The following is a 27872-nucleotide window of genomic DNA, read 5'->3' as shown; positions in this document are numbered from 1 at the left end:
CACACAAATAAGAAAACCTGTCACCCAATCATCAAAACATTTTAGTTCTCTTGCAAAAGCAAACACAGCTAGATTAACTCTCCACACCTTCGTAAAAATGGTGTTTCCGTATCAAACAGTACACACAAGCCATCATCTACTAAGCACACAATGCGCCAACTGCACACCGATGGTATGAATACAAAACACATCTGGCTTTTGCTTTCTCTGTGCACAAGGTAGGCTATGTCAGTTTGAGCTCCTACTTCTGTCATAGATCCATAAGCATAGAGGGATCCAAACTTCAAGTACTGGTGTTTATTCAAACACATCAAAACAAACACAAGTGTTTATTTCCAAGTATAGGATTATTTGCAATCGCCATAATGACTATATGGGTTACTTGGTCTGCAGTGAACATGCTTCCTCTGCCCCCTCCTCGTCTACCTCTTGCTCCTCCTTGTCCTTGTCGTCCTCTTCATCCTACTTCTTCACCTCCACGTCCTCTTCCTCGGCCTCCTCTACTTCTCACTCTTCCTGCTCCCTCCATTGTACTCCGCACACACAGCTTACCTGTATTATAGTGCTTAGGCTGATTGCAAAGTGAACTAATTATCTAAGAAAGTCTTCACATGTGAAAGTGTGCCAGACAGTTGGCAAATTAGTGTTAATGATAGCCATACATGTGTGTACTTTTGCTAGGAGTGTGTTGGAAATTTGGAAATTTAGTGTTGTGCAGTGAATTCTGCCTACAGTTTTGCAAAGTGTGTGTTACGAAATTGCAAACTGAGTGCAAAGCAGTTTTTGTGCTTTTAGTTTTGCAAACTCAGTGAGTGGTTTTGCTATAAGTCTGAATAGTTTTAGGAATTGTGCTACAGGAATCACAGTTAGGGTTTAAGCATTCAGAAAAAACTGTAAGAAGAAAGTATGAACTCAAACAATAAACGTGCTCCAGATCACTTTGAATCGATTATGCAGGCCTGGCGTTTTTTGCAGTGATGCCAAATCAACCGTGTTTGCTATAAAAATGAAATAAAATGTTGGAAACACAGAAGAGTACATCTGCTTCCTCTGCGACCTCAGATGACTCTTTGCTGGCTGGAAATGACGCTTCTGTTCAGTCAGTGCTGCTAGTGATATATGAACATAATTTATTGTGCAGTGTATCATATAAATCCATTGTACTGTATGCCAGAGTATTCTTGGTATAACATTTAATTGAATCGGGTCCTGCAGAGAGTAGCCCTCCCCATCTCCAAGGTCAGGGGCTGCACGGCTCCTGTGCAGGTGCATTGTGGGAGAGTAAATGAGAGGCTCCTTCTTTTTTTCTTATCGTCGTCTGTGAGGCCTGCAGTGTCACTGCAGATCTGTGGCTGCAGAGGACACACACACGCCCACACATGCTGACAGGTGGTGGTCATTTATCAGGCAGACTATAATGAGAGCATTAATCCAAGCCACTGGAATGAGGTCAGAAATACCCTGAGTCACGAGCCGTCCCTGCGCTCTGTGTGTGTGTAACCCTGAGCTGAATATACACGATGCTTGTTTACTGTCTCTGCAGGTAAAGCCCGGTGATGCAACACTGACTCAGCAGGTACCAGAGATCTTGTTTCCATGGCGCAGCGTGGTTGTCAGAGGCGATGGTACTCTGAGGCGGGTGAAGAGGGACTGGGTCATTCCGCCTATCAACGTTCCCGAGAACTCACGAGGACAGTTCCCTGAGGACCTAGTCAGAGTAAGACACACACACAGACACACACAACAAGGCCTGTCTTACTGTGGCTGTGAGGACTGAAGAGAAGGAAGAAAACAGGGAAAACAAACAGGAAAATACAGCAAAGAGCAAAATGTCTGGAAAAGATAATCAAATGTGACCCAAATGGACAGCACGACAAAATAAAGCCAATGAAATACCCAGGAAACAGGATCCTCGTTAGCCTGTTTCAACAATGAGCTAATGCAGTCTGACAGAGTGCTATAGCAGCTATGCACCAGCATACTGCGTATAAGAGATGGATGTAGTGATTAGTCTTTGATGTCCATAATGATATGACGATGATATTTAGTGTATGATGCTATCAGCCAAGCCTAGCCTGCTTGGTTAGCAGCCATAAATGTGCAGCTGCATCTCAGAGCAGTGTTTCCCACGAGTGTTAGTGTTTGTGGTCACGAGGAGGGACACAGACAAGAACATGATCGACATTAACAAGTTTATCCTCTGAAAATATTTTATTTTCCAAAAGCTTTGTGAGATATACCTAAAGAATAAACCAGCTAGCTCTCAATGAGCCTCATATCCTGTGTTTAACTTCAGCTTCACTAATGAGCTCAGCTGTCCTCGGACTCCTGTCTGCCACCAAGCAGCTGACGCAGCACCAGCATAGCTGCAGCCAGTCGGACACAGGAAGCAGCTAGCTGGTTAGCAGCGACTGAGCTGAACAAGAGGAAGGATTGTAAACTAGTAAATCCAACTAAGCACACATATGCCTACAGATAGACAGATGCCTGCTAGGAGATCACACACTGGAAACACTGCTGCACAGACTGAATAGTCCGTACAATCAGCCATGCAGCAAGCTGTAACATTTCTCACATAATTGCATTTAAATATGCAAAAAGCAGCAGCAGCTTCAGTTAAGTGACTGACACTACATGACATTAGCTGAGGTGTGGACTGTGATGGCAGCCATCTGTCACAGCAGCCCCAAAAACATCAGCTTTCAGGTGGATCGTAGAGAAGTTTACCATTAATTCACAAACGTACCAAATATGTTCATGGACTTTGTCTTAAAAGGTAAAAGTTGGTCTCAAACAGAGTATTTTAACAAGAGTCTGTGTGGAATCACTGGATTGTGAGTCAACCTCAACTGGTCCAGAACAAGAAATCATTTCTCTTCATTTCTCAGCCCCGAATGCTGCAGCGTGCCCTGAAACAAGGCCATGTTGGATTTACTGGATTCAGTGGACACTGGATGCACACAAATGTTTTGCTTTGGCAGAAACTTAAACAAATGAGTTAAATCAACACAACGTATTCATATTCAATAAACCTGTGTGTTTGTGTTCTGAAAACGCGATTGAAACAAGTTTAGATGAAGTAAGTTGAACTCTTGTTTTAATCCTTCATAATTTTGTCATTTTATTTCAACACTATTCAGTAACTTTTACCCCAGTACTACTTGGTCACTTAAAAACCACATGTTGTCTTCATATTACATAATGTTCAGCAAAGTCTAGTTAACATAAAAGTTGAAGGGATCTACAACAACTACCGTCCTCCTGTCTGCAGGGGCGTAACCCCAGAGCGATAGGTTACACCCTGGACAGCTCACCAGTCTTTCACATAGAGACAAACATCCATTTATGCCAGATTGTGGATTCGAACCTAGGACCTGCTTACTGTGAGGCAACAGCACGAACCACCACGCCACCAATCCTGGCTTATCTAAAATGGAAAGCTATGATTTCAAGGCCACGTTTTTGTCCTTGACAGGTTAAACACAATAAATAGCGCTAGCATGCACGGGGTGTGTAGTGTCTGCCTCCAGTGATTTTCCTGTGGTGTAAAATCTCGTGTGGTCTTGTGAATTTCGTGAGTCCAGCAACTAACCACTCCTACTAGATTGTATCAGGTCATCTCAACAAGAACAAATGAAGTTGTTGAATTTCGTACAGATCCTACATGATTCAATTACGTAAAATGTTTGTGTTCAAATTACAAGTTAGACTTTTTTAATATAACGACCACCCAGTGTCCTTTTTTCAGTAAACCAAAAGAAGTAGAGGCGGCTGCTCGACTTGACTGAGATGGACGCCTTCCTCAAACCACGACCCAAAGCGCGCGAGACTGAAATCCCATGCGAGATTTAACACTGCTATATTATTGACTTACTTCACTCGAACATGATATGAACAATTTAATCTACCCGCTCTGCATATCATGTAGTTTCTACACTATATAGTTACACTTAACTTTAAAGCCCGAGGCACTTGTGTTAAAGACACGATGCTTACATAAATCCAAGAGCCGGCCAATCCCTTTTTTTCAGTGCGATTGGAAACTTGAAACACTTAAAGGGTCACATCCAGTGACCTCAGAGCCAATCAGAGATTTACAGCAGAGCAAGACCATGCAGTAAATTTTAGAGCAGACATGCACCTATGAATAAAAAATGAACCCAATACTAATGATGACATCTATGAAGAGTCCAAATATGATGATAAAATACTACTGCTAAACGAATTCTGATGCTGGCCTTCTTCATTCTTCAGAAACCGTTGTTCTTCAGCACATGGAGCTGGATTCGGCTCTGTCGGGCTGGTTCAAATTCAAATTCAAATTTTATTTGTCACGTACACAGTCATACACAGTACGATATGTAGTGAAATGCTTGGACAACTGCTCGTGACCTAAAGAGAACAAAAAAGGAAAAGGCTATGAATAAGATAGGAAATAAATATGAAAAATTAAAAAGGGTAAATTTAACTAGGAAGGAATAAAATATAAATTAAGGTTAAAAATGAAATAACTGTACAACACAAATTAGAATGAAGGGTAAATTTAACTGGGAAGAATAAGATAAAATATATAAATTAAAGTTGAAAATAAAATAACTGTACAACACAATACACAATATAGAACTATATAAGAATGTATGAAGAAATCTAAATCTAAATAAATATATACACAATAACAGCAGCTGTACAAGTATTAACTGGAAATGAAGAATATAGTGACCAGTGTTGTGTTCAGCTGTGTTTGTGCAGAGGGTGCAGGCAGGGAGCTACACGTGGGTTGGAGAGGTGGACCATTGTTCATATTCAAATAAACCTGGTTCTTTTTTAAAGGAATTTTCATTTAAAATATGTTTTTAATTTTGATCAACAGAGATAGTTTCAGTGGTTTAGTCGGGATATGAGCAGTGCTTTCTCTACATGTTAGACTTCACGTTACAGTCAGCTACATTCTTTTCATGAATCACTTCTTTAACTCCCAAAGCTTAGTAAGAGACACAGCATCCATCATGTAAACTCTACACTTACACTTTCTGTGGGCTGCAGGAAGACATGAGGCTCTCTCTGTGTTCCTCATGAATCAGACGTGCTTCCTGTAACCCGATGACCTTTGAAACCTTTGGCAACATTTCTTCTGACACAGTACACATGTAATAAATCACTTTAGTTACTTTAACAATGGCAGCCTTGCAGAGCAAACAGCCTCCACACATAATACGTAATTATTATGAAACCAGTTATGCAGCTGTGACTGCTGTAATAGAGATGAAGTAGGTAGAGAATGACAAATGCAGCTGCAGCTTTAGCCTCGCTAAGAACTATTTTATCCAGCAGGAGTCTCAAACTCACACTGGTTTGATCCTCAGGGAGCCAGACACGTGGATCTATAATCTACTTTTTTAAGTGTAAAGAACTGTAAGTCTGTTCTAATATTTCAAAGCAGAACACAAACAGCAAAACAACCAAATGTCAACATTATTTCTTACCAAATGCACATTCAACCTAAGAGCAGCAACTTTGGCATACTGACTGTTTGGAGCTGTGTGGCCACATATAACAGTGCTGCACAGTTATATGTGGCCTTTGCAGAATATAAGACTACATGTCAGTGCTGGTCCATTTCTAAATGTAACTTTAGGAAAAAAGAAACAGTCCATGTTGTGAAAGCTCCGGCAGGTAGATATCTGTGCTCTTTAGCACACAATGAGCCGTGCAGATGGAGAAAGAGGCAGCTTACCTTTCAGACTGAATTTGATTTGTACATGGATCATTTATTCTTTGCTTCTGTTTGAGTGTTTTCAAACGTAGCCTACCCTCTGGCTCCGCCCAGTATCTCCAAATAAATGCATTAATTCGGAGACGTCTTCATCTTGTTCTGAGACTTGTAAACATGTGTGTGTGCATGTCGAGCATCTTTGCAGCACCCCCTCGCTCTTTAATGCCGTGATGATGTGGACAATGTGCAGAATATTGAAGGTGCTCCAGACATCACAGTTTATTTTAGCTTCACCACATTTCCTTTCCTGAGCTGCTTCAGGCTCCTGCTGCGTGTTGCCTGTGCAAGCCTAAAGTCATCGTGACACACAAGACACATCCAGGTCAAACTCACAATGTAGCTCCACTTTTGGTTTCATTATATTCTTACATTTAAGAAAAGATGGCAGTCGTGCTCAGCAGAAAGAAGCAGCTCCCAGAATACTGTGACAGCAGCAGATGCTCACAAAGAATGTCGACTTCAACATAGAAAGTTTGTTTTTTAATGCAGATTTGATGTTATTTACCACCTCCACTGTTCTCCCGGCTCTGCGTTTCCTGTAGTAAACACTTCCTGTGCCCTTTGTGTTTCTATCTGTTATTTAGATCCGCTCAGACCGGGATAAGAACCGAATGCTGCGCTACAGTGTGACGGGACCTGGGGCTGACCAGCCTCCCACTGGGATCTTCATCATTAACCCCATCTCAGGCCAGCTGTCGGTCACCAAGCCTCTGGACAGAGAGCACATCTCCAATTTCCACGTAAGACTGTGGGCGTGCCAGCGAAGGTCAAAGACGGAGCAAATGATGAATGCTTTAGTGATCGGTGTGTTAGCTCCTCTGGCTGCATGTTAAACCGAGGTCTGTGGTTAATATGCGATACAAACGTCTGCAGCGTTGCGTCTCGGTTCCTTCTTCCTTGTTGCACTGAGCGTTCTTGCATGGTAGATATGTCATAGCGTTAGTGTGTGCTCTTCAAAGTGTTTTCTGTGGCCAGCCAAAGATGGGCTCTTTCTATTTAAGTAACTTTAAAAGTACTAAAAGTTTCACCTTAGATTACATAAAGTGCGGTTTAACACCAACCCTAACACTTAGGACCTGCCTCTGGAGGCATGAGTCTGCTCCCAGTCAGCACGCTGCTCTGTGTCGTCCCTCGCGTTTTCATGTTATATCTGTGCTGTCACTCTCTCCTGGATTTATTCTCTCTCATGCAGAGATGATGAAGACATTCCTTTAAAAAAGCCACTTGGTGTTTGCTTACTATATCTGCTACCGTCACAAACAGCTCCGAGAGCAGAGTCTAACCTTTTGATCTGTAGGAATGCACACACAACTCACATGGGGGAGTGGAAATCTGGAGTCGCAGCAGGTTGATTTGCATTTAAGCTGTGTGATGAATATTCATGTGATTGGATGTAGTTGTCAGAGCTAGGAGCTGGGATTGGCCTGCATGTTTATTCATGAGGGAGGCTTTGGCTCTTTGAGAGCCTCATACAGATGCACTGTAAAGGAATGACTTATCAGGGCCAATCAATACCTATATTCAGCATCTTTGACCACATTATGCTGAATAAATACATCACATATGCGCCTGATTTAAACTAAGGCCATCAAAAATAAAATAGATGTTTGATTTTCAAAGTGGGAGTATGTTCCTTGAAAAGTTGTTTTTCCAAAGTTTTGTGTTAGCTTTGATGGTTTTGATCTTTGAGCAGATTATTTAATATTAATTACAAAGCACTGTTTTGTAGCTTTTATGCTGAAACCTCCAGAGATGCATTCAACTACACAACAAATGGCATATAGCATGTTTTCTGCAGGTGCTGGTATAAACTTTAGGCTGCATACATGTTATTCTAAAGTAATCATTCCAGAGCATCTCCAAATTCTGCACAGTTTGGTCTTTGGCACATGTGCCGTGACCGACCAGTATTAGAATAATAAGCAGTTTAAGGGTCCTCTTTCAGTATATAGGTGGTCCACACCATGGCTGATCACCAAAGTCCAATTCCACTGACGTGTGTCATGACTGTGTTAGGCTACAGTGCACGTACCCCGTCCTGCTTCAAGGGATAGTCTGGGCCGTGGTTTAGTTGAACTCACAGTGCGCTTGAACTGCAATAGCTATGTGCAGTCAAGCACAACTCGCTTCCTGAACCACAGCTGCCTCTGCTATAATCACTGTTAGCTATTTCATTCATTAATTGTTCTTTAAGGTATTCGAGAGGACCATATGATTCACACACTGGTGCAAAAAGTTTTGCCAAGATGAAACAACAAAATACATTAAAATTGCCAGGAAAGGAGTATTTATGTAACAGGTGTACAAACTGTATTGTGCACAGCGCGGTTGGTGCAGCCTGGGCTGGAGGCACAAGTGCATGTGTGTGTACATGCATTTCTGAAATAAATCAGTTCATAAAGGTGAAATGTTTAGCAAAACAAAATGGTCACAATCACTTATTAAGAGTAGTGCTAGTGTAGTGTGAGTGTAAGTGTAGTCCGATGTAGTGCGAGTGTAGTGTGAGTGTAGTGTAAGTGTAGTGCGAGAGTAGTGTGAGCGTAGTGTAAGTGTAGTGCGAGTGTAGTGTGAGTGTAGTGTGACTGTAGTTTGAGTGTAGTGTAAGTGAGGTGTGACTGTAGTCCAATGTAGTGTGAGTGTAAGTGTAGTGCGAGTGTAGTGGGAGTGCAGTGTAAGTGTAGTGTGTGTGTAGTGTAAGTGTAGTATGAGCGTAGTGTAAGTGTAGTGCGAGTGTAGTGGGAGTGCAGTGTAAGTGTAGTGTGTGTGTAGTGTAAGTGTAGTATGAGCGTAGTGTAAGTGTAGTGCGAGTCTAGTGCGAGTGTGAGTGTAGTGTGAGTGTAGTTTGAGTGTAGTTTGAGTGTAGTCCAATGTAGTGCGACTGTAAATGTAGTGCGAGTGTAGTACGAGTGCAGTGTAAGTGTAGTGTGTGTGTAGTGTGAGCGTAGTGTGTGTGTAGTGTGAGCGTAGTGTGAGTGTAGTGCAAGTGTGACTGTAGTGTGAGTGTAGTGCAAGTGTGAGTGTAGTGTAAGCGTAGTGTAAGTGTAGTGCGAGTGTAGTGCGAGTGTGAGTGTAGTGTGAGCGTAGTGTAAGTGTAGTACGAGTGTAGTGCAAGTGTGAGTGTAGTGTGAGTGTAGTGTGAACGTAGTGTAAGTGTAGTGCAAGTGTGAGTGTAGTGTGAACGTAGTGTAAGTGTAGTGCAAGTGTGAGTGTAGTGTGAGTGTAGTGTGAACGTAGTGTAAGTGTAGTGCGAGTGTAGTGCGAGTGTGAGTGTAGTGTGAGCGTAGTGTAAGTGTAGTACGAGTGTAGTGCAAGTGTGAGTGTAGTGTAAGTGTAGTTTGAGTGTAGTCCAATGTAGTGCGAGTGTAAATGTAGTGTGAGTGTGAGTGTAGTGTGAACGTAGTGTAAGTGTAGTGCGAGTGTAGTGCAAGTGTGAGTGTAGTGTAAGTGTAGTTTGAGTGTAGTCCAATGTAGTGCGAGTGTAAATGTAGTGTGAGTGTAGTGAGAGTGTAGTGTGAGTGTGACTGTAGTGAGAGTGTAGTGTGAGTGTAGTGTGAGTGTGACTGTAGTGAGAGTGTAGTGTGAGTGTGACTGTAGTGAGAGTGTAGTGTGAGTGTGACTGTAGTGAGAGTGTAGTGTGAGTGTAGTGCGAGTGTAGTGCGAGTGTGACTGTAGTGAGAGTGTAGTTTGAGTGTAGTGTAAGTGAGGTGTGACTGTAGTCCAATGTAGTGTGAGTGTAAGTGTAGTGCGAGTGTAGTGGGAGTGCAGTGTAAGTGTAGTGTGTGTGTAGTGTAAGTGTAGTATGAGCGTAGTGTAAGTGTAGTGCGAGTCTAGTGTGAGTGTAGTTTGAGTGTAGTTTGAGTGTAGTCCAATGTAGTGCGACTGTAAATGTAGTGCGAGTGTAGTACGAGTGCAGTGTAAGTGTAGTGTGTGTGTAGTGTGAGCGTAGTGTGTGTGTAGTGTGAGCGTAGTGTAAGTGTAGTGCGAGTCTAGTGCGAGTGTGAGTGTAGTGTGAGTGTAGTTTGAGTGTAGTTTGAGTGTAGTCCAATGTAGTGCGACTGTAAATGTAGTGCGAGTGTAGTACGAGTGCAGTGTAAGTGTAGTGTGTGTGTAGTGTGAGCGTAGTGTGAGTGTAGTGCAAGTGTGACTGTAGTGTGAGTGTAGTGCAAGTGTGAGTGTAGTGTAAGTGTAGTGCGAGTGTAGTGCGAGTGTGAGTGTAGTGTGAACGTAGTGTAAGTGTAGTGCAAGTGTGAGTGTAGTGTGAGTGTAGTGTAAGTGTAGTGCGAGTGTAGTGCGAGTGTGAGTGTAGTGTGAGCGTAGTGTAAGTGTAGTGCAAGTGTGAACGTAGTGTAAGTGTAGTGCAAGTGTGAGTGTAGTGTGAGTGTAGTGTGAACGTAGTGTAAGTGTAGTGCAAGTGTGAGTGTAGTGTGAGTGTAGTGTGAACGTAGTGTAAGTGTAGTGCGAGTGTAGTGTGAACGTAGTGTAAGTGTAGTGCGAGTGTAGTGCGAGTGTGAGTGTAGTGTGAGCGTAGTGTAAGTGTAGTACGAGTGTAGTGCAAGTGTGAGTGTAGTGTAAGTGTAGTTTGAGTGTAGTCCAATGTAGTGCGAGTGTAAATGTAGTGTGAGTGTGAGTGTAGTGTGAACGTAGTGTAAGTGTAGTGCGAGTGTAGTGCGAGTGTGAGTGTAGTGTGAGCGTAGTGTAAGTGTAGTGCGAGTGTAGTGCAAGTGTGAGTGTAGTGTAAGTGTAGTTTGAGTGTAGTCCAATGTAGTGCGAGTGTAAATGTAGTGTGAGTGTAGTGCGAGTGTGACTGTAGTGAGAGTGTAGTGTGAGTGTGACTGTAGTGAGAGTGTAGTTTGAGTGTAGTTTGAGTGCAGTGTGACTGTAGTGAGAGTGCAGTGTAAGTGTAGTGTGAGTGTAGTGTGAGTGTAGTGCGAGTGTGACTGTAGTGAGAGTGTAGTGTGAGTGTGACTGTAGTGAGAGTGTAGTTTGAGTGTAGTTTGAGTGCAGTGTGACTGTAGTGAGAGTGCAGTGTAAGTGTAGTGTGAGTGTAGTGTGAGTGTAGTGCGAGTGTGACTGTAGTGAGAGTGTAGTGTGAGTGTGACTGTAGTGAGAGTGTAGTGTGAGTGTAGTGTGAGTGTAGTGCGAGTGTAGTGCGAGTGTGACTGTAGTGAGAGTGTAGTTTGAGTGTAGTTTGAGTGCAGTGTGACTGTAGTGAGAGTGCAGTGTAAGTGTAGTGTGAGTGTAGTGCGAGTGTGAGCATGTGTCCTGACTTTAGGGACAATCAAAAGGCCAGTACCAGAGGACCTCAGGGTCCGCGAGGGTTCATATGGTAAAAGCAGATGTGAGCGATAAGAAGACCATTAAGACCATTAAGACATTTAAAAACCAATAAAAGAACTTTAAAATCCTGAAACACACGGGGAGCCAATGCAGCGATTCTATCAAAGGCTGCGCTTAGATCCAGCGGCACCAGGACTGAGAGCTTTTGGGAGTCCCAGTTACATCTAAGATCATTTAAAACCTTTAGGAGAGCCGTCTCTGTGCTGTGGTTCACCCTAAATCCAGACTGGAATATCTCCAGGATCTGTCTATCATTCAGAAAGTCATTAATCTGAGTAAAAACACGTTTTTCTAAAATTTTACTTAAAAATGGTGAGTTGGATACAGGTCTGTATTAAAGTCATTACAATCCAAACTGCTCTTCTTCAGAAGGGGCCTCACCACCGCCGTTTTAAAGGCAGCAGGGAAGACACCCAACTGAAGAGAGCAATTCATCATGTATAAAAGCTCAGCCTCAAAAAATCCATAAAGTGAAGAGGGGATAAAATATCAGATCTGATGGCGCTGACTTTTCCCCTGAAGTGGTCTGCAAACTGCTCACAGAGCGAGTCTGTGGGGCTTCTTTGGGAGCTGTTAAAATCAGGGTTAAATAAATGATCTATGGTGGAAAAGAGGACCTTGGGATTATTAATGTATTATTGTACATTTTAAGTTGCTCGCAAAGTATTTGATAGTTAATTACATTTTTATTTTTCCTCCACCTCCTTTCTGCTGCCCTGCATTTTCTTTTGAGTGTTTTAACTTCTTCGTTTCTCCAGGGTGATGCATGTTTTACGTTAATCTTTTTGGTGGTGAGTGGAGCAACGGAGTCAAGGCTTTTCTTCAGTTTGCTGTTAAAATGATTAAAAATCAAATCGCAGGGTGCAGGTAGAATCACAGGGGGGCATTCGTCTAAAACCCTGGTAAAATTTGCAGCCACTTCAGAGGTTAGATAGCGCCTCCTCACAGTTCGCACCGCTGAATAAAACCGGTGATGTTAAAAAACACACAGTAGTGGTCAGAGACAGCCAAGCCAACAACAGAGGACACACTGGTGGACAGCCCATGGGTGATGACCAGGTCCAGAGTGTGTCCTCTGTTGTGAGTCGGCTGCGTGATGTGCTGGGTAAAATCCAAACAGTGAAGAATGCTTAAGAATTCTTTTGATGCAGGGTCAGAAGGATTATCTATGTGCAGGTTAAAGTCACCGGTTAGAATTATCATGTTATATTTTGAATGTATGTTTGTTAAAAATTCAGAGAATTCCTTGATGAAAGCAGCGCTGTCTTTAGGTGGTCTGTAAACTGTGACAGATAAAACTGGAGGGCTGCTGAAAACAATAGCATGGAATTCAAAAGTGGTAAAATGATCAAATCAAATGTGTTTGGAGGTGAGTGTGTTGTTGGCCAAAGATGCAGTCCCACCACCTCTCTCACCACTTCTAATAGAAAAAGAGAAATTTGAATTTGGTGGGGAGGCCTCAGTGAGAACAACTGGTGCATCCGAGCCCAGCCATGTTTCAGTTAAAATAAACAGTCAAGTTTATTAAAATCATAGTTTGAATTCAGATGAGCCATTCCACATTAATGGTGTACAAAACAGTGACAGCTACCCAGTTGTGTTCACGAGGCTCCGCCTACGACAGCCGTAATGCTCCAACAATCCATCAAGCGGTGCGGCTTCGTAGCTCAGCAAAGTCGTACTGAAACATTTGACAGATTTTCGAGCGCCGTGCACATAAAATCGCTTCGAGGTCAGTAAACACAACCAGAGTTCATACATAAGGCACACGGGATTATAAGGGGCTCTGTCGACTTTCAGAAAAATCAAAGGATTGATTTTAAGTGCGCCGTATTTTCCAAACAACACGGTAATAACGACGGCCCGCTAGCATGCGCTACCAAAAATAGTGCTTTGTTGTGTATCTGATGGACGAAGCTAAACCAGTTCCACACCACTGAAGCTGCAGCATTTTTACAAACCAGTTCTGGTTCATGGTTTCATTCAACGATCCGCTCTCGCCCTCATCATTCTGCGTCGCTGCCATGATTTTTCTGCCGTGTGCGTATGAAAACAAAGGCACGTTTTACCCATATTCTATCACGATATTTCACTTTCTTATCGTTGCCCAGCATTATACCGGTATTACCGTGAGCGGTGGCCCAGCCCTAGCTGTAAAAGCAGTGTGGGACTGTTTGATGCACTGAGACTGGAATATTGCTTTCAGGTTATTGTGACATTTTTTTCCAAAGTACACAGTAAATATTTGTCACAATGTGACAAAATGTCAGAATCACTGTTAAAAGAGTTGCGTGGGAGAACCATTCCTGTTATAAATATAATAATAATTCATATTTTGTGTAAAGTCTTTTGTGATTTATGGTTGCCTGAAGTCTGGGGTCCATAGAAACCCATTAGGCTCCTTGCGTCTTTGCTGTGAAACACAGCAGGTAGACTGCAGTTTAATCAGACTGAGAACAGGTGACTCAGCCAAGTTATTCCACCTTAAAAGCTCTTTGGTTGTTTTATCCATTTGTTTAGGATCACTGCCCAGCTGACCAATGAAATGTGCTCCAATAAGGTTTTATGCCTTTGAATTAATGTGTACAAACACAACGCTTCTGTATAATTCTGCATTCATTCAGCTGCTTGCTTTTGTGGGTGTGGGATATCCACTGGCAGCCATGCATGCCCAAACCACAACCTAGCCTTAGTGGTTCTGTTTTTTGTTATGGGGTTTGTGCGTGTGCTGCATCCTCAAAGGTTCGAGCCTGAAGTCTTCGCTTGATCTTTAACAAAGAAACATGTCTGTCTAAATCCTGCACAGCAGTCTTGAATTACTCTGCAGCCATAAAAGGGATTTTCTTCACCACGCAGGGTTTGTCCTCATCCATACACGTGTACGACTCTGCTGCAATCTTATTTAACATTTTCTAGTTTAGCAGTTTTCACCAGTTTTGTCAGATTGTTGGCAAATCGTTCGACCTCTCGGCGACACAGTTGTACTTTTTAGCCCCTGCAAGATAAAACTGATATAAGATTGCACGGTAACAGCATTCAATCTAAACTGCGTGTGAGCTCTTTGTTCATAAAGTGACTCACAGGGGCCTGAGATCCATTTGTTAGCTCAGCTCCATGCTATACGTGCACTTGTGCTTCCTTTAACCTTGTGGGCTGTTTCGTTTATCTCCTGAGGTCTCTCAGAGCACTACCTCGTAATTAGTCTCAGTGGAAGGAAGCAGTTTATTACCGTCTTCACCTGTCTGTAATAAAAGTTGTGTGTGCATGTTTGTGTGTCTGTGTATAGTTGCGAGCCCACGCAGTGGACCTGAATGGGAATCAGGTGGAGAACCCCATCGACATCGTCATTAATGTCATCGACCAGAACGACAACAGACCAGAGTTCACTCACAGCATCTTTAATGGCTCCGTGCCCGAGGGATCCAAGCCTGGTACCAACACACACACACACACACACACACACACACACACACACACACACACACAACCTTTGGATTACATCATTCCTTCCCTGGCATATGTGTGCTGACTTGCTGTGTGCTTCCCTGCAGGATCCTTTGTGATGACGGTGACAGCAGTGGACAAGGATGATCCAAAAACTGCCAACGGGATGCTGAGATATAAAATCCTTTCCCAGAATCCCCAGAGCCCCTCCTCCAACATGTTTACCATTAACAACAAGACTGGTGACATCATCACTGTGGCGGCAGGCCTTGATCGGGAGGTGTGTGTGTGTTAAATGTGGACATTTTCTAACGCTCATATCTGAATCCATATGGAGCAGCTGCGTCTCGGCCTGAGAGTGTGTGTCCAGCCTGCAGCATAAAGACAGCTTTTTAAAGTCTTACGTCAGTAGAGCTGAATCCCATCTGTCTGAGGCCGTGCTATCTGCACGCCAGCATTAATAGTCACTGATGAAGCCTGTTTTTAGAGGTACCTACTGTTCTCACTCAGCGCTGTATTTTAGCTCGTCTGTGACTCGCAGGTCAGATTAACCCTGTTTACCTTATAAAAGCAGGTGAGCTGAGTTATCAACAGCCAGACCTGCATGGCTGAGATACCTCTATCTGTAGCACCCACCGTCACTGATATTAGTTATTAACCCTGTAAGACCCAACCCATCGCAAATAACCAGAAAATTCAGATTTTTTGGAACTGAGACATTTATTAACCCTTATAACAAATTCACACCATTTTTTTGCTCTATCATGTTGTGGAGTATATATTTCTGTTATATATTTATTATATATTTTTGTGTCGCATTTGAAACATTGTTGTTAACAAAAAGTTTCCAAAAGAAGAAGCAGAGGTCTGTTTTTCTCTGTGATGTGACTGCTGGGGAGGCTGTTCCAGTGTTTCCGAGCTGCAACTGGAACTTTAAACTGAAGCTTCTGACCTAATCAAGCTGCACGGGGCAAAAAGCTGCAACAGCTATGATCTGGAACCAGAAGCCGTCATCGTCAGTGCAACCAAATCACAGCAGCTGCACCTTCAGATGCAACAATGAGGAGCAAACATCTAAATGCAAACATGAAAAGTGCTGAAATGACACACATGTATAAAATGTAGCACGATAAGCTAATGGAGGCATTTCAGAAGGAAGCCCCACAAACAGTGAACTGCTCTGGGAGCCGGTGTAAGGAAGCCAGGCAGGGTCGCAGCTGCGTCTCCAACCAGCTCTAATTCTTGTGATGTTCGTGCCTCACTGAGTCCAACGTGGAGCAGAAACAGTCTGGATGTGATAAAATCTTGAATCGTAGTTCCATCGTAGCTAAAAGTCATAGTTGCAAAATCTGCACGTTTGATATAAGAAGCAAAACTAATAGTTTAACTGGAGGGCAAACTGAATCTGGGCACACGGGGGATTCATCAATCAGCGCTAAAGCTGCAGCTGCTATTATAGTACAAAAAAGCCTGCAGTAACTGACAAAGTAATCTGCACTCGTCTTTTGTCCACAGTCAATCAACCAAACTTTATTTGTGTGGCAGCTTTGGTGCAGGTTGCTCTTTCATAGGTGACTGACGAGCTGATAATGAGATAACACAGACAGCGTAATAATAGAGAGCAATTAAAAACAGAATAAAAGCATCATCACAGAAAAGGGAAAATGTGCCGTAAACAACGACCGAAGATTTTAAAAGCCTGAAAAATAGCAGAAAAATCCAACTTTGCACAAAGAAGAAAATGGCAGATGAAGTAAACAAGGTCAACAAGCCATGATGAGGTCGAATGAAGTGTACATGTGAAGATCTCAGCAGCTTAAAAGTCTCCATCACTTTTTACACTTTATGCTTTTTAAATGTCTAAACATCGTCTCTGTCAGGTGGTCTGCAGCTCAGTCACAGTGTTGTCATAGAGCAGCGGCTTCTGTAATTAAGGCCTGACGTGCATTAGCAATCAGTCTTAGAAAAAGGATCAGCAGTGGGCTGCCCTAAAATGGGATGATTGTGCTCTGGAAAGCAGAAACGGTCTTACATTAGCACGGAGTGTGAACCACTCATCATGTCTCGGAACATTATTTTTAAGTAGCACTGACTAAATCATCAGCTGTAATGGTGATTAGACAAAATGACAGTCCCCTTGTCAAACGGTTTTAATTAGATTTATTTCCAAGTCATACAATGCGCAGCGGGACACTTCAGTCTGCAGAATAAGTGACGCTTTCTGTTCTGTGATTCCAGAAAGTCACGCAGTACACCCTGATCATCCAGGCCACGGACATGGAGGGGAATCCCACCTACGGCCTTTCCAACACTGCCACCACCGTCATCAGGATCACTGATGTCAATGACAATGCTCCAGAGTTCACCACAGAGACAGTAGGTGCACACACACACACACACACACACACACACACACACAGCGTGCTAGCTCTGCATCAGCAAACGGGCGAGGCAGCGTCGTCTGAACGACACTAAAGCTCTCTGAGCTTTTATTGGCAGCAGGCAGATGGTGGAGGAGTGAAAAGCCAATGAAACATCCAATATGTTTATCCTCCTCAGTAAAGCTGAACAGGCTGGACAGGAAGGAGCAGTGTTTGTGGAGATGTGCTCTTTATTCTCAGATATACTGCGCTCGGCTCTGCGTGACAGGGAACTGTTTGCAGTGGCGAAGCATTGTTTGTTTGTGATGTTCACCACAGCTTTGTGTAGTGTGGAGTCATCCAGTCTCTGCTCTTTCAGTTCTTCGGAGAGGTTCACGAGAACAGGGTGAACGTGATCGTGGCTAACCTGACCGTGACCGACAAAGACCAGCCTCACACTCCGGCCTGGAGCGCCGTGTACCGCATCATCGCCGGGGACCCCACGGGACGCTTCTCCATCCCCACTGACCCCACCACCAACGAGGGCCTCCTCACCGTGGTCAAGGTGAGGTTTGGATGTGCACAACATGCACACGAGAATAAAACGCTAACTCTCGAGACTTGCCTGGTGAGTAATGTTCTCACAGAGCGATCTAAAAGCAGCAGCTGTGCTCGACTCTCAGTGTGGTCGGTTTGTAACATCCAGAGAGCAGAAGATCCCTGTGATCGCGATGTTTATACTGTCTGACATGTTCCAGAGAAACACGATGAGATGATGCTTAAGGTTGCACGTGCTGAATGTCCTTGACGTCGGGCATCATTGTCGTCCTTCGCTTTGTCTGTGCAGCCCATAGATTACGAGAGCACCCGTTCCTTCATGCTGACTGTGGAAGCGGAGAACGAGGTCACGCTGGTCCGCGGCATCCACTTGCCTCGTCAGTCCACGGCAACCGTCTCTGTTCGAATCCTGGATCTGAACGAGAGCCCGGAGTTTCGCCCAAACCCGAAATCCATGCGACTGGAGGAGGGTCTGTCGGCCGGGTCCATGCTCACCACTTTCACTGCGCAGGACCCCGACCGCTACATGAGACAAACTATCAGGTCAGAAACTCCTGGAAGCTCTTCAGAAACCTTTCATTTGTGCCAGTGAGGTCGAACTACAGCACTAAAACAATCCTTCAATATATAATTACAGTTTGTAATGCAACAATAAACTGTTGAGCGGGTTTGAGTAGAGATGTGAATGTATGCGTCAATGCATTTTGATAAGAAGAACATTTAAATATGTGGAGCCTTTTCACTATTTAAATTAGTCTCACATCTATTAGAATAATCAGCGACTGTCATTGAAAAATGTGCCACTGAAAGGAAATTAAAATCTGAGTAGAATGTAATTCACCCTCCAACATTTACCTATTCTTCTACATTTATTCAGTGCACGTCTGCATGTCGATGGCGTGCTGTAGTGAGATTAAAGCAGAACCTGACGCGCTCATTCTTCACCTTGTTTTAGAGAAGATTCGTCGAGTGCGTCTCGTGTGAAACTGAGAATTTATAAAATGTGCACAATTCATGGAACGTTTCCAGTTGGACATAATCGTAGACTGAATCAGCACGTCTGTGCTGCTGTTTGCTCTGCTGCTGCTCGCATAGTCGTCGCAGAGACGTGGAGGGCGTGTTCATGTGAGAGAACAAAGGAGGCGCAGCCCTGCTTCTAGCCTTCTTCCTCAGTAATCATTTTACTTGTAAATACATCCAGAGTCCAAGCACAGCCATCATCTCGACCTCGCACACGCGTGTCTGTGTTTGCATATCTTTGTGGGACAACATGCCGTCCCGTCAGTTTGAAGGCCTAGTTGTAGTGTCAGGGTCAGGCTGTGGTTCGGCGTAGGCGTTCATTTGGAGAGAAAGCATCGTGTCCCCACACAGATATGAAAACGTGGTTTTTGTGTGTGAAATCAAAACCTCTGAGGTAATTTGATGATGCAGATTTCAGAATTATAGGTTGAACACTGTGTGAAGATTTACCAACTTTAATAATAATAATAATAATGGATACTTTATTGATCCCCATGGGGAAATTACTTGTTGTGTGGATGCCTTAATAGGCATCCACACTATTGAGATCCTGTTTCTCTTTCTTCTTTATTATTATTCCGGGTGTTTCCGTACACTTTTTGCCGTGGATCTACTTCCACAATTTTTGTGCTATTTTCACCGTTCAAACTCTAAACTGTTCTGCTCTTTCTGCTAATGCCGGCTATGACTTTTGGTGTTTATTACTATTATACTTTTTAAAATATTACACTTTTTTCCTTTAATTTGTCCCATTGAAATGAATGGGAAACTTCCACAATTCTGCTAAAACTTTCTTGTCTTTGAAACTTAACTACTGCCTCATACTTTCACCTAGAAACTCCATTCAAACTTTAAAATGTTCTCAAATGATTTGGCTATTCCTGTATGATTCAGCTTTTTCAGATCTTCTACCGTTTTAATCTTATCCCTCTTTGAGTTTTCAGTTGCAAAATTGTGATTTTTCAGAAAATACATGCGTTGCTATGGTTGCTATGCAATTAACTCAGAGGGGACAGTGAAACTGTTTGAATTTTCTCTTCATGTCCAAACAACTTCTTGCTACTCGCTCAATTTCCACTCAAGCCCCACAAATTATACATCAAAACGTAGGTATTTTTGCTGGCTTTCAGAAAATGTCACTATCATTGTTGTGGGACTCATAGATATTTTGCAAATCTCCTCAGAGTAACACAAAGTCAGAAAACTCTCCATATAAACTCAATGGAGAGTTTGTTCAAAATCACCGCTGGATTTCTCTAATGAGAGGCATTTTCAAATTGTCATATCTCCTTAACGAAGCGAAGTTAAGACATGAGGCTTGTCCCCGTATATGTTCAGACACTCCTGACGCTCACAATTCAAGAATTTCTTTCTCACCTATTACCGTTCTGAAATGAGTTGGACTTGTTTGAGGGTAGGAAATTTGTCCCTCGCTCAGATTTCATCAGATTTCAATCTCTGGAAATGAACCACTTTTTTCTCTCGTCATATCTTTTTGATGGATTTCCACAGAGCCCTGAAAATTTCCATGACTGTTCACCAAAGCCTGCTGTTTCTTACGGTGAAAGAATGATTTTGATGCTCCATATAGATTTAGAGTTACCAAAGGTTGTTTGAGCGCAAGTCAAGGCAGTTTTTGCTTCGCCTCTACTCAGTTACAGTGTATTACAAGTCATATATCTTTAATAATTTATGTTTTATCTCTGAATTATGAAGACCTGAAGATTCCCCCATCTCTTCTGAATAAAACGATGCCTGAATGACCGTTCTAGCCTCTACGGTTAGGAAATTATGGCCATTTGTTCGAGGGGAATCCTGAATGTCAGAAATACACTGAAGAAAACTCACACCTCTCTCTGTGTCTGTGTGTGTAAGGGCTGACTACAGCAGGTGCAGCTAATTTAACTGACCTACATATACCAAGCCCAGACTCTCCACAGCTCCTGTTCCCTTTACTGTCTGTATGTGTGTCTGTGTATCAATATTTCTCCTATGTTTAGGTATTACTCCTCAATCATAGTATTTCTGCTAAAGCAAAGTACTTCTACTACATCTTAGTACTTCTGCTAAATCATAGTATTTCTGCCAATTCATAGTATTTTTGCAAAATCATGGTATTTGTGCAAAATCATGGTTTTGGGGCCAAACATTTCTGTTATTTTATAATATATGTGCTGAATATATTATATGTGCCAAATCATAGTATTTATCCCAAATTATAGTATTTATGCCAAATTACAGTATTTCTGCTAAACCAGAGTATTCCTGCCAAATCATAGTATTTGTACTGAAACATGGTACTTCTGCCCAATCATAGTATTTGTACTAAATCATAGTACTTGTGCCAAATCATAGTATTTATACCCAATCATAGTATTTCTGCTAAATCATAGCATTTGTGCCAAATCATGGTATTTGTGCAAAAACATAGTATGTCTGCAAAACCATAGTATATCTGTTATGTTATAGTATTACTACTAAGGCATAGTATTTCTGCCAAATCATAGTGTGTGTGCCAAATCGCAGTATTTATACCAAATCACAGTATTTGTGGTAAAACATAGTATTTCTGCCATATTGTGGTATTTGTGCAAGAACATTGAACTGTTATGTTATAGTATTACTACTAAGTCATAGTATTTCTGCATTGTTATAGTATTTGTACTAAAACGTAGTATCTCTGCCAAGTCATAGAATTACTGCAATTTCATAGTTTTTTTTAGGAAATCTGTTATGTTATAGTATTACTACTAAGTCATAGTATTTCTGCCAAATCATAGTATTTGTGCCAAAGCATCGTATTTGTATGGAGTCATAGTATTTCTTCTAAATCATAGTATTTCAATCAAATCTCAGTAGTTGTTGTTAAAACGCAGTATTATTGCCAAATCATAGTATTTGTACCCAATCATAGTATTTCTGCTAAATCATAGCATTTGTGCCAAATCATGGTATTTGTGCAAAAACATAGTATGTCTGCAAAACCATAGTATATCTCTTATGTTATAGTATTACTACTAAGGCATAGTACTTGTGCCAAATCATAGTATTTGTTGAACATCATAGTATTGGAACCAAAACATAGTATTTGTCCCAAAGCATCGTATTTGTATTGAGTAATAGTATTTCTTCTAAATCATAGTATTTCAATCAAATCTCAGTAGTTGTGTTAAAATGCAGTATTATTGCCAAATCATAGTATTTGTACCCAATCATAGTATTTTTGCCAAATCGTGGTATTTGTGCCCAATTAATAATTCTGTTATGTTATAGTATTACTACTAAGTCGTAGAATATCTGTTATGTTATAGTGTATCTGCGGAATATAGTATGTGTGCCAAATCGTAGTATTTACACCAAATCACAGTATTTTTGCTAAAACATAGTATTTCTGCCATATTGTGGTATTTGTGCAAGAACATTGAACTGTTATGTTATAGTATTACTACTAAGTCATAGTATTTCTGCGTTGTTATAGTATTTGTGCTAAAACGTAGTATCTCTGCCAAGTCATAGAATTAATGCAATTTCATAGTTTTTTTTAGGAAATCTGTTATGTTATAGTGTTACTACTAAGTCATAGTATTTCTGCCAAATCATAGTATTTGTACTAAATCATAGTACTTGTGCCAAATCATAGTATTTGTTGCACATCATAGTATTGGAACCAAAACATAGTATTTGTCCCAAAGTATCGTATTTGTATGGAGTAATAGTATTTCTTCTAAATCATAGTATTTCAATTAAATCTCAGTAGTTGTGTTAAAATGCAGTATTATTGCCAAATCATAGTATTTGTACCCAATCATAGTATTTTTGCCAAATCGTGGTATTTGTGCCCAAATAATAATTCTGTTATGTTATAGTATTACTACTAAGTTGTAGAATATCTGTTATGTTATAGTGTATCTGCGGAATATAGTATGTGTGCCAAATCATAGTATTTATACCAAATCACAGTATTTGTGCTAAAACATAGTATTTCTGCCATATTGTGGTATTTGTGCAAGAACATTGAACTGTTATGTTATAGTATTACTACTAAGTCATAGTATTTCTGCGTTGTTATAGTATTTGTGCTAAAACGTAGTATCTCTGCCAAGTCATAGAATTACTGCAATTTAATAGTTTTTTTTAGGAAATCTGTTATGTTATAGTATTACTACTCAGTCATAGTATTTCTGCCAAATCATAGTATTTGTGTGAATTTGTATACTGTAATATCACTGTATTATGTAGTGGCTAAGTAGGGGCTGTTTACTAAGTGCATCAGTGTAAATAGGTCATCTCTTGTGTTGGAGTGCCCTCTTGTGGCGCCTTTTGGGTAGTGCCTTAGTAAACGGGAACCCTGTAAAAAGTGGCATCAGACTGATTTGTAGTGGAAGAATTTGTTACCAGTTTTCTTAATCTTTAATCTGTATGCATGTTGTAATGCATACCCTGTTCTTAATCATAGAAACCACACCATATCACCTCTCCACATCCTCCTACTGTATGCCATACCTCCCTGTACCATCCATCTGACCGCAATAAACTCCACCTGTGGTAATCTAATCCCTGGATGTCAGCCTCTCCTTCTGACCGAGGATAGTTATAGTATTTGAGCCAAATCATAGTATTTGTGCTAAAACATAGTATTTCTTCCAAATCATAGTATTTGTGCCAAAGTATAGTATTTCTTCCAAATCATAGTATAACTGCACAATAAAGGTTCTTGAGCCACATCAGTGTTTGTGCCAAATCTTAGTATTTCTTCTAAATCCTAGTAATTCTGCTCAATGATAGAATTTCTGCTATGCTTTAGTACTTTTTTCCTAGATTGTAGTACTTCTGCTAAGTCAAAGTATTTCATGTAAATCATAGTATTTCTACCAAGTCCCAATGTTTCTGCTAAATCATAAATAATGTTTTAGTACAAATTGTATGATTTGGTGGAACTTTCTGTGTTCCAGCACAAATGCTATGATTTGGCAGGAAAAAAATATTATTTAGCATAAATACTAAGTTTTAGCAGAAATGCTATGTTTAAACTTTAAAAAATTCTGCTATTTCTGCTGATGTGTGTTATGACTTTTGACCATTGAAATGAATGGAACACATTATCAATGTGGTCACTGATTTTGCATGATGGGCTGAGCTGTGTTTTACCTCAGTGAGATAAGCATCCGTTCTCAGACTGGGAGGCCTGGGTTCAAATCCAGCTTATGGCAACATTTCTTTCACTTAACAGTTAAACTTTTTTAAAACTCTTTTCAACACAAATTTCATTTTTTTCACCCCTTTTCAGCAAAATTTTCAGTTTTTTTAACCCCTTTTCAGCACAAATCCAAACTTTTTCAGCTCTTTTTCAGCAAAAACCTCTTTTCAGCAGAATTCTGCTCAGTCACCTCTTTTCAGCAGAAATTCTGCTGATTGAACTCTTTTCAGCAGAATTTTCACCCCCTTTTTTTTGCCCAAATTCTGCTAGCACAATTGTCAATCTCTCCACCTTTTCTTTGTGAGAAAGTGTTTGGCTCAGTGAGCTAAATAGCTGCCCTTTGACCAGGAGGGCCAGGTTCGAATCCTGCTCAGGGCATCTTTTTTTTGTTTCAACTTTTTTCAGCAGATATCTTCAGCCGTTAAGGCATCCACACTGCATTCGCAGGAAATGCAAATTTTTCTAGTTTTTCTCTGCATTTGACCCATTCACTCAGTGAAGCAGTGGGCAGCCCACTAAGCAGGCGCCCGGGGAGCAGTGTGTAGGGACGGTACCTTGCTCAGGGGTACCTCAGGGTAGCCGTTAAGTGGATTCGAACCGCCGACCTTCCGATCATGGGGCGACCACTTTACCTACTGAGCTATCCCTGCCCCACAGCTTTTGTGAAACAGCTCTTGCTCAGTGACACGCACCAGCCAGCGTAGCGCTCAGCGAGCAACAACTCTGAGTTTCCACATGACAGACGTTATGTTACTGTCTCAGCATGAGGTTTGTGAGGCATTAGGAATGTGACCATTGTCGGCGTGAGCAGCCGCTCCTCCTCTGTGACAGTTTTCATTTTCTTCTGCTGGTCAGGTTTCATTTTAAACGCATTAAGATAAGAGATAAGATAAGATAGATAGAACTTTATTAATCCCTCGGGTGGGTTCCTCTGGGAAATTCGACTTCCAAAAAAAGCACAGCACCGACCAAAGTTACAGTTACAGAACTGTTATATATATATATATATATATATATACACACACACACACACACACACACACACACACACACACACACACACACATATATAAATACAGAGACAAATATAAATAAAATATACAAAGGGGATAAATAGAATAAATAGGAATAAAAAATAAAAATACAAGTGAATTGCACATTTCAAGTATTGAGTCTATTGCACTGTTGACTATTTACAAAAAGTATTGCACAAGGTATTGTACAGTGAGGTGCAGAGGCACTACAGCTTGCATCTTCCATCTCAGGCCACTTTGCAGTCCCCGTTTTCATATAAAAGCTAGATTTTGTTATGAGTGCAGATGCAGGTTTCAGATGCTGCAGCACTCATCCAAACGCTCAGCACAGCAGAAAGCCTGCAGGACTGATGCTTTTGTCCCGATCCTTCTTTCTTTTACATCCCACTATTTGTTTCTAAATGTAGTGCTGAAGTCTTTGTAGCCTAGCAACAGCCAATAGTGGACGCACACTGTGCTCACAAAAACACGCACACACACACACAGCGAGTTGTGTGTGGAGTGGCCCAGCAGAACGTTTTTGCTTTTGTTGCTCTCTGTTGTGCGCGTGCTCCTCGATTAGTCATCTGTGCTGCTCTCCGTTTTATCTCGCCAGTTACGAACATACCAAATGGATCATGTTCCCTTTCATGCCTGCTTCACGGTGACTTTTTGGCTGACCTGTTTTCATTTGTTGAAGCTGTGCCGTTTGATCCATGTGCAGTGTTTGAAAGATGACTTTATGCTAACAGCAATGCAGATGCATGACTCGAGTCTCTTACATGAATTCATTTCATCAACAATTTGCAGGAAGTTGCAGAGCTTTTATTGGTCTCTCCTTGGTTGTTTCCAGTTCCAGTAAATATAGCATTCTTTCACTAACAGTCGTTCTTTATCGTTTTTAAGAGAGTTAACGTTTGAATTCATCCCTGAGAGTAAATGAATGAGTTGTGGCTGCCTTGAGAGAGCGTGCCGCAGTCCCCATACATCAGCTCCCAGTGGCTGCTCGGCGTGCAGCCAGGGAAGCAGATAAAGAGGCCTCTCTGTGGTGGCTTCTCATGCTGGCTCTCTCTCACCGAACACAGGTACTCCAAGATGTATGACCCTGCCAACTGGCTGGAGATTAACCCGGCTAACGGACAGATTTCCACCATCGCCATTCTTGACCGAGAGTCTCCATATATCAGGAACAACCACTACAACGTTACCTTCATGGCATCTGATAACGGTGAGACACACAGGCTGCGCTGCTGTCCGGCAGTAACCCATCCCCCACATACAGAGGTGGATTGTGTTCACTGTGCCTCAGTGCTCTTTCATTAACTGCACTAGTGCTGCTTCACTGTGGAGTCAGTGTCACAGTGCAGCTCCTGGTGCAGGAAGTGCTACATGGAAACAGCCACGAGCTGCTGTTTGATATTTAAGTAACAAAGCTAACGATACAAACTGTTAACATAGCAGGTTTTTGGCATCACTGATGACATGGTTTTGTTGAATTGTGTAAAATAAATAACTGCTGGAGAACATTACAGTGGTTAAACCACTAATATAACTAACCTGCTAGTATAAAAAGGCTTCCATCTTCCTTATCTTGATAACTACAGTCGGTAGCACAAGTCTGTCACACTCAAACCCCCCAAAACCAGTGTTCCCACTACTGAGTATGTAGGAAGTGCACGCTATGTTCCTCGATGGTGTAGTCGGAGCAGTCACAAAGACTGATGCCAGAGCTAGGACCCACTTTTTAAGCAAACTTGGTTGCAAAGAGGGCGCTGCATCAAAAACTTTATGATTGCTCTGGTTGCCTGCAGTTTGCATCTAGTTTGCATGAAGTTTGCATGTTTGTGTCCAAACATTCACTAACTGCTACACACTCCTGGGAAAGGTGCAACACAAAAACCAAAGATGAAAAATGTTCAAGTTCAGAGTGAAAATGGTTTGAATTTGGTTCACACAGCTTCTGTTCACAGTTACCTCTCAGGGAAGAGTTGGCGAGTGTTTGGGAATAAATCAGATGTTCCATGCAAACGACGTGACAGCGACCACAGTGCTCAGAGGCGGTTTTTCCCAGCAGGTCAGGGAATATACATTTCTCCCAGATGGAGGAAGACCTCAGTAGGCTGCATGGGTACATCCCAGTGACGAGGATACTCACTAATTAGTGTAAGCAGCTGAAGCTGTTTCTTCAGGTGAACTGTGGGCAACTGTTGTCTATGCACAGGGCAGTGGATTCACTGGACTAACACCAGCTACTGCTACATAGGCACAGATGGCTGCAGCTGGGCATCAGCAGATTAGTCAACAGGTTAAAGAGCATGAAAATCAGCTGCACCCATCTGTCACGAACCGAATGAATACGTCGAAGAATAAACTTTAATATGGTCAGGTGCACTATTTATTAGAAGAGCACAGTTTTATGGAGGAAATTCAAACCCAGGCTACAAACAGGTTTATTTCTGCTGTAAAGTTGGCTAGTTTCACGCGGGGACTGATTCACTTTTAAAGCCACTTGAGGGACAGACCGCGTGTTTTGGCACTTCTTGCTGAAGTAATCTTGTATTTGATTCATCATAGTTACTGTTTCTCAAACATCAGGCCAGCAGGATGCCCAGTCACATACAGAGCCTGTGAAACTGCTTCAGCATGCTGCCCGTGGTTTACAGAGTTCGGCCTTGTCCTGCGGTGGACACACATCTTCCCCTGTGAGCAACAGATTGTTCCATCTTTATTCAATTATGCTTCACCTCTTGTAGGACTACACAGACGGTCTTGTGGACTCAGGACTCTCATTGATTACTAATGGAGATGTTTTCCTGCCTATTTAGTGCACGATTTCCAAAGTCTCCCTTTTGTTTCTGATCACAGTTGTTCTTTATAGCCACAGAAAAGAGAGAAAAGAGGATTCTCTGTTCAAAGTGGGAAATTGTTGAAGGGGAATGTAGTTCAGCAGCAGCTCAGTCCATGCAGTCCACCATAGACCCCTCTGCACAGAGAAGCCGCTGTGCTCCAGCTTCCTGCTAACTGACTGTCTTAGCACTTTCTCTGCCCTTGTCTCACACACACACGCACACACACGCACACACACACACACACACACACACACACACACACACACACACACACGCACACACACACACACACACACACATGCACAAAAAGCCCAAACACAG

The 27872-nt window shown here is 42.0% G+C and overlaps 1 protein-coding gene across 1 annotated transcript in view; it reads left to right on the top strand.

The window, feature by feature from the left end:
- Positions 1–27872, top strand: part of LOC146558973 (cadherin-2-like) — a 109611-nt gene that overhangs the window by 56831 nt on the left and 24908 nt on the right. The window contains exons 4-11 of the mRNA XM_085246469.1: positions 1544–1717; positions 6358–6513; positions 14397–14541; positions 14662–14834; positions 16793–16930; positions 17294–17479; positions 17762–18015; positions 25788–25930. Of these exons, the coding sequence (XP_085102595.1) occupies positions 1544–1717; positions 6358–6513; positions 14397–14541; positions 14662–14834; positions 16793–16930; positions 17294–17479; positions 17762–18015; positions 25788–25930 (1369 nt within the window). The remainder of the gene's footprint in view (positions 1–1543; positions 1718–6357; positions 6514–14396; positions 14542–14661; positions 14835–16792; positions 16931–17293; positions 17480–17761; positions 18016–25787; positions 25931–27872) is intronic.

The sequence above is a fragment of the Mchenga conophoros genome, linkage group LG15 (genome assembly GCF_057382185.1).
Source record: "Mchenga conophoros isolate Kocher_MC1m ecotype Shallow Benthic linkage group LG15, M_conophoros_male_GT1.1, whole genome shotgun sequence".
Classification (NCBI taxonomy): domain Eukaryota; kingdom Metazoa; phylum Chordata; class Actinopteri; order Cichliformes; family Cichlidae; genus Mchenga; species Mchenga conophoros.
The sequence above is the reverse complement of the archived record's forward strand: the minus strand, read 5'-3'. Positions and strand labels throughout refer to the sequence as shown.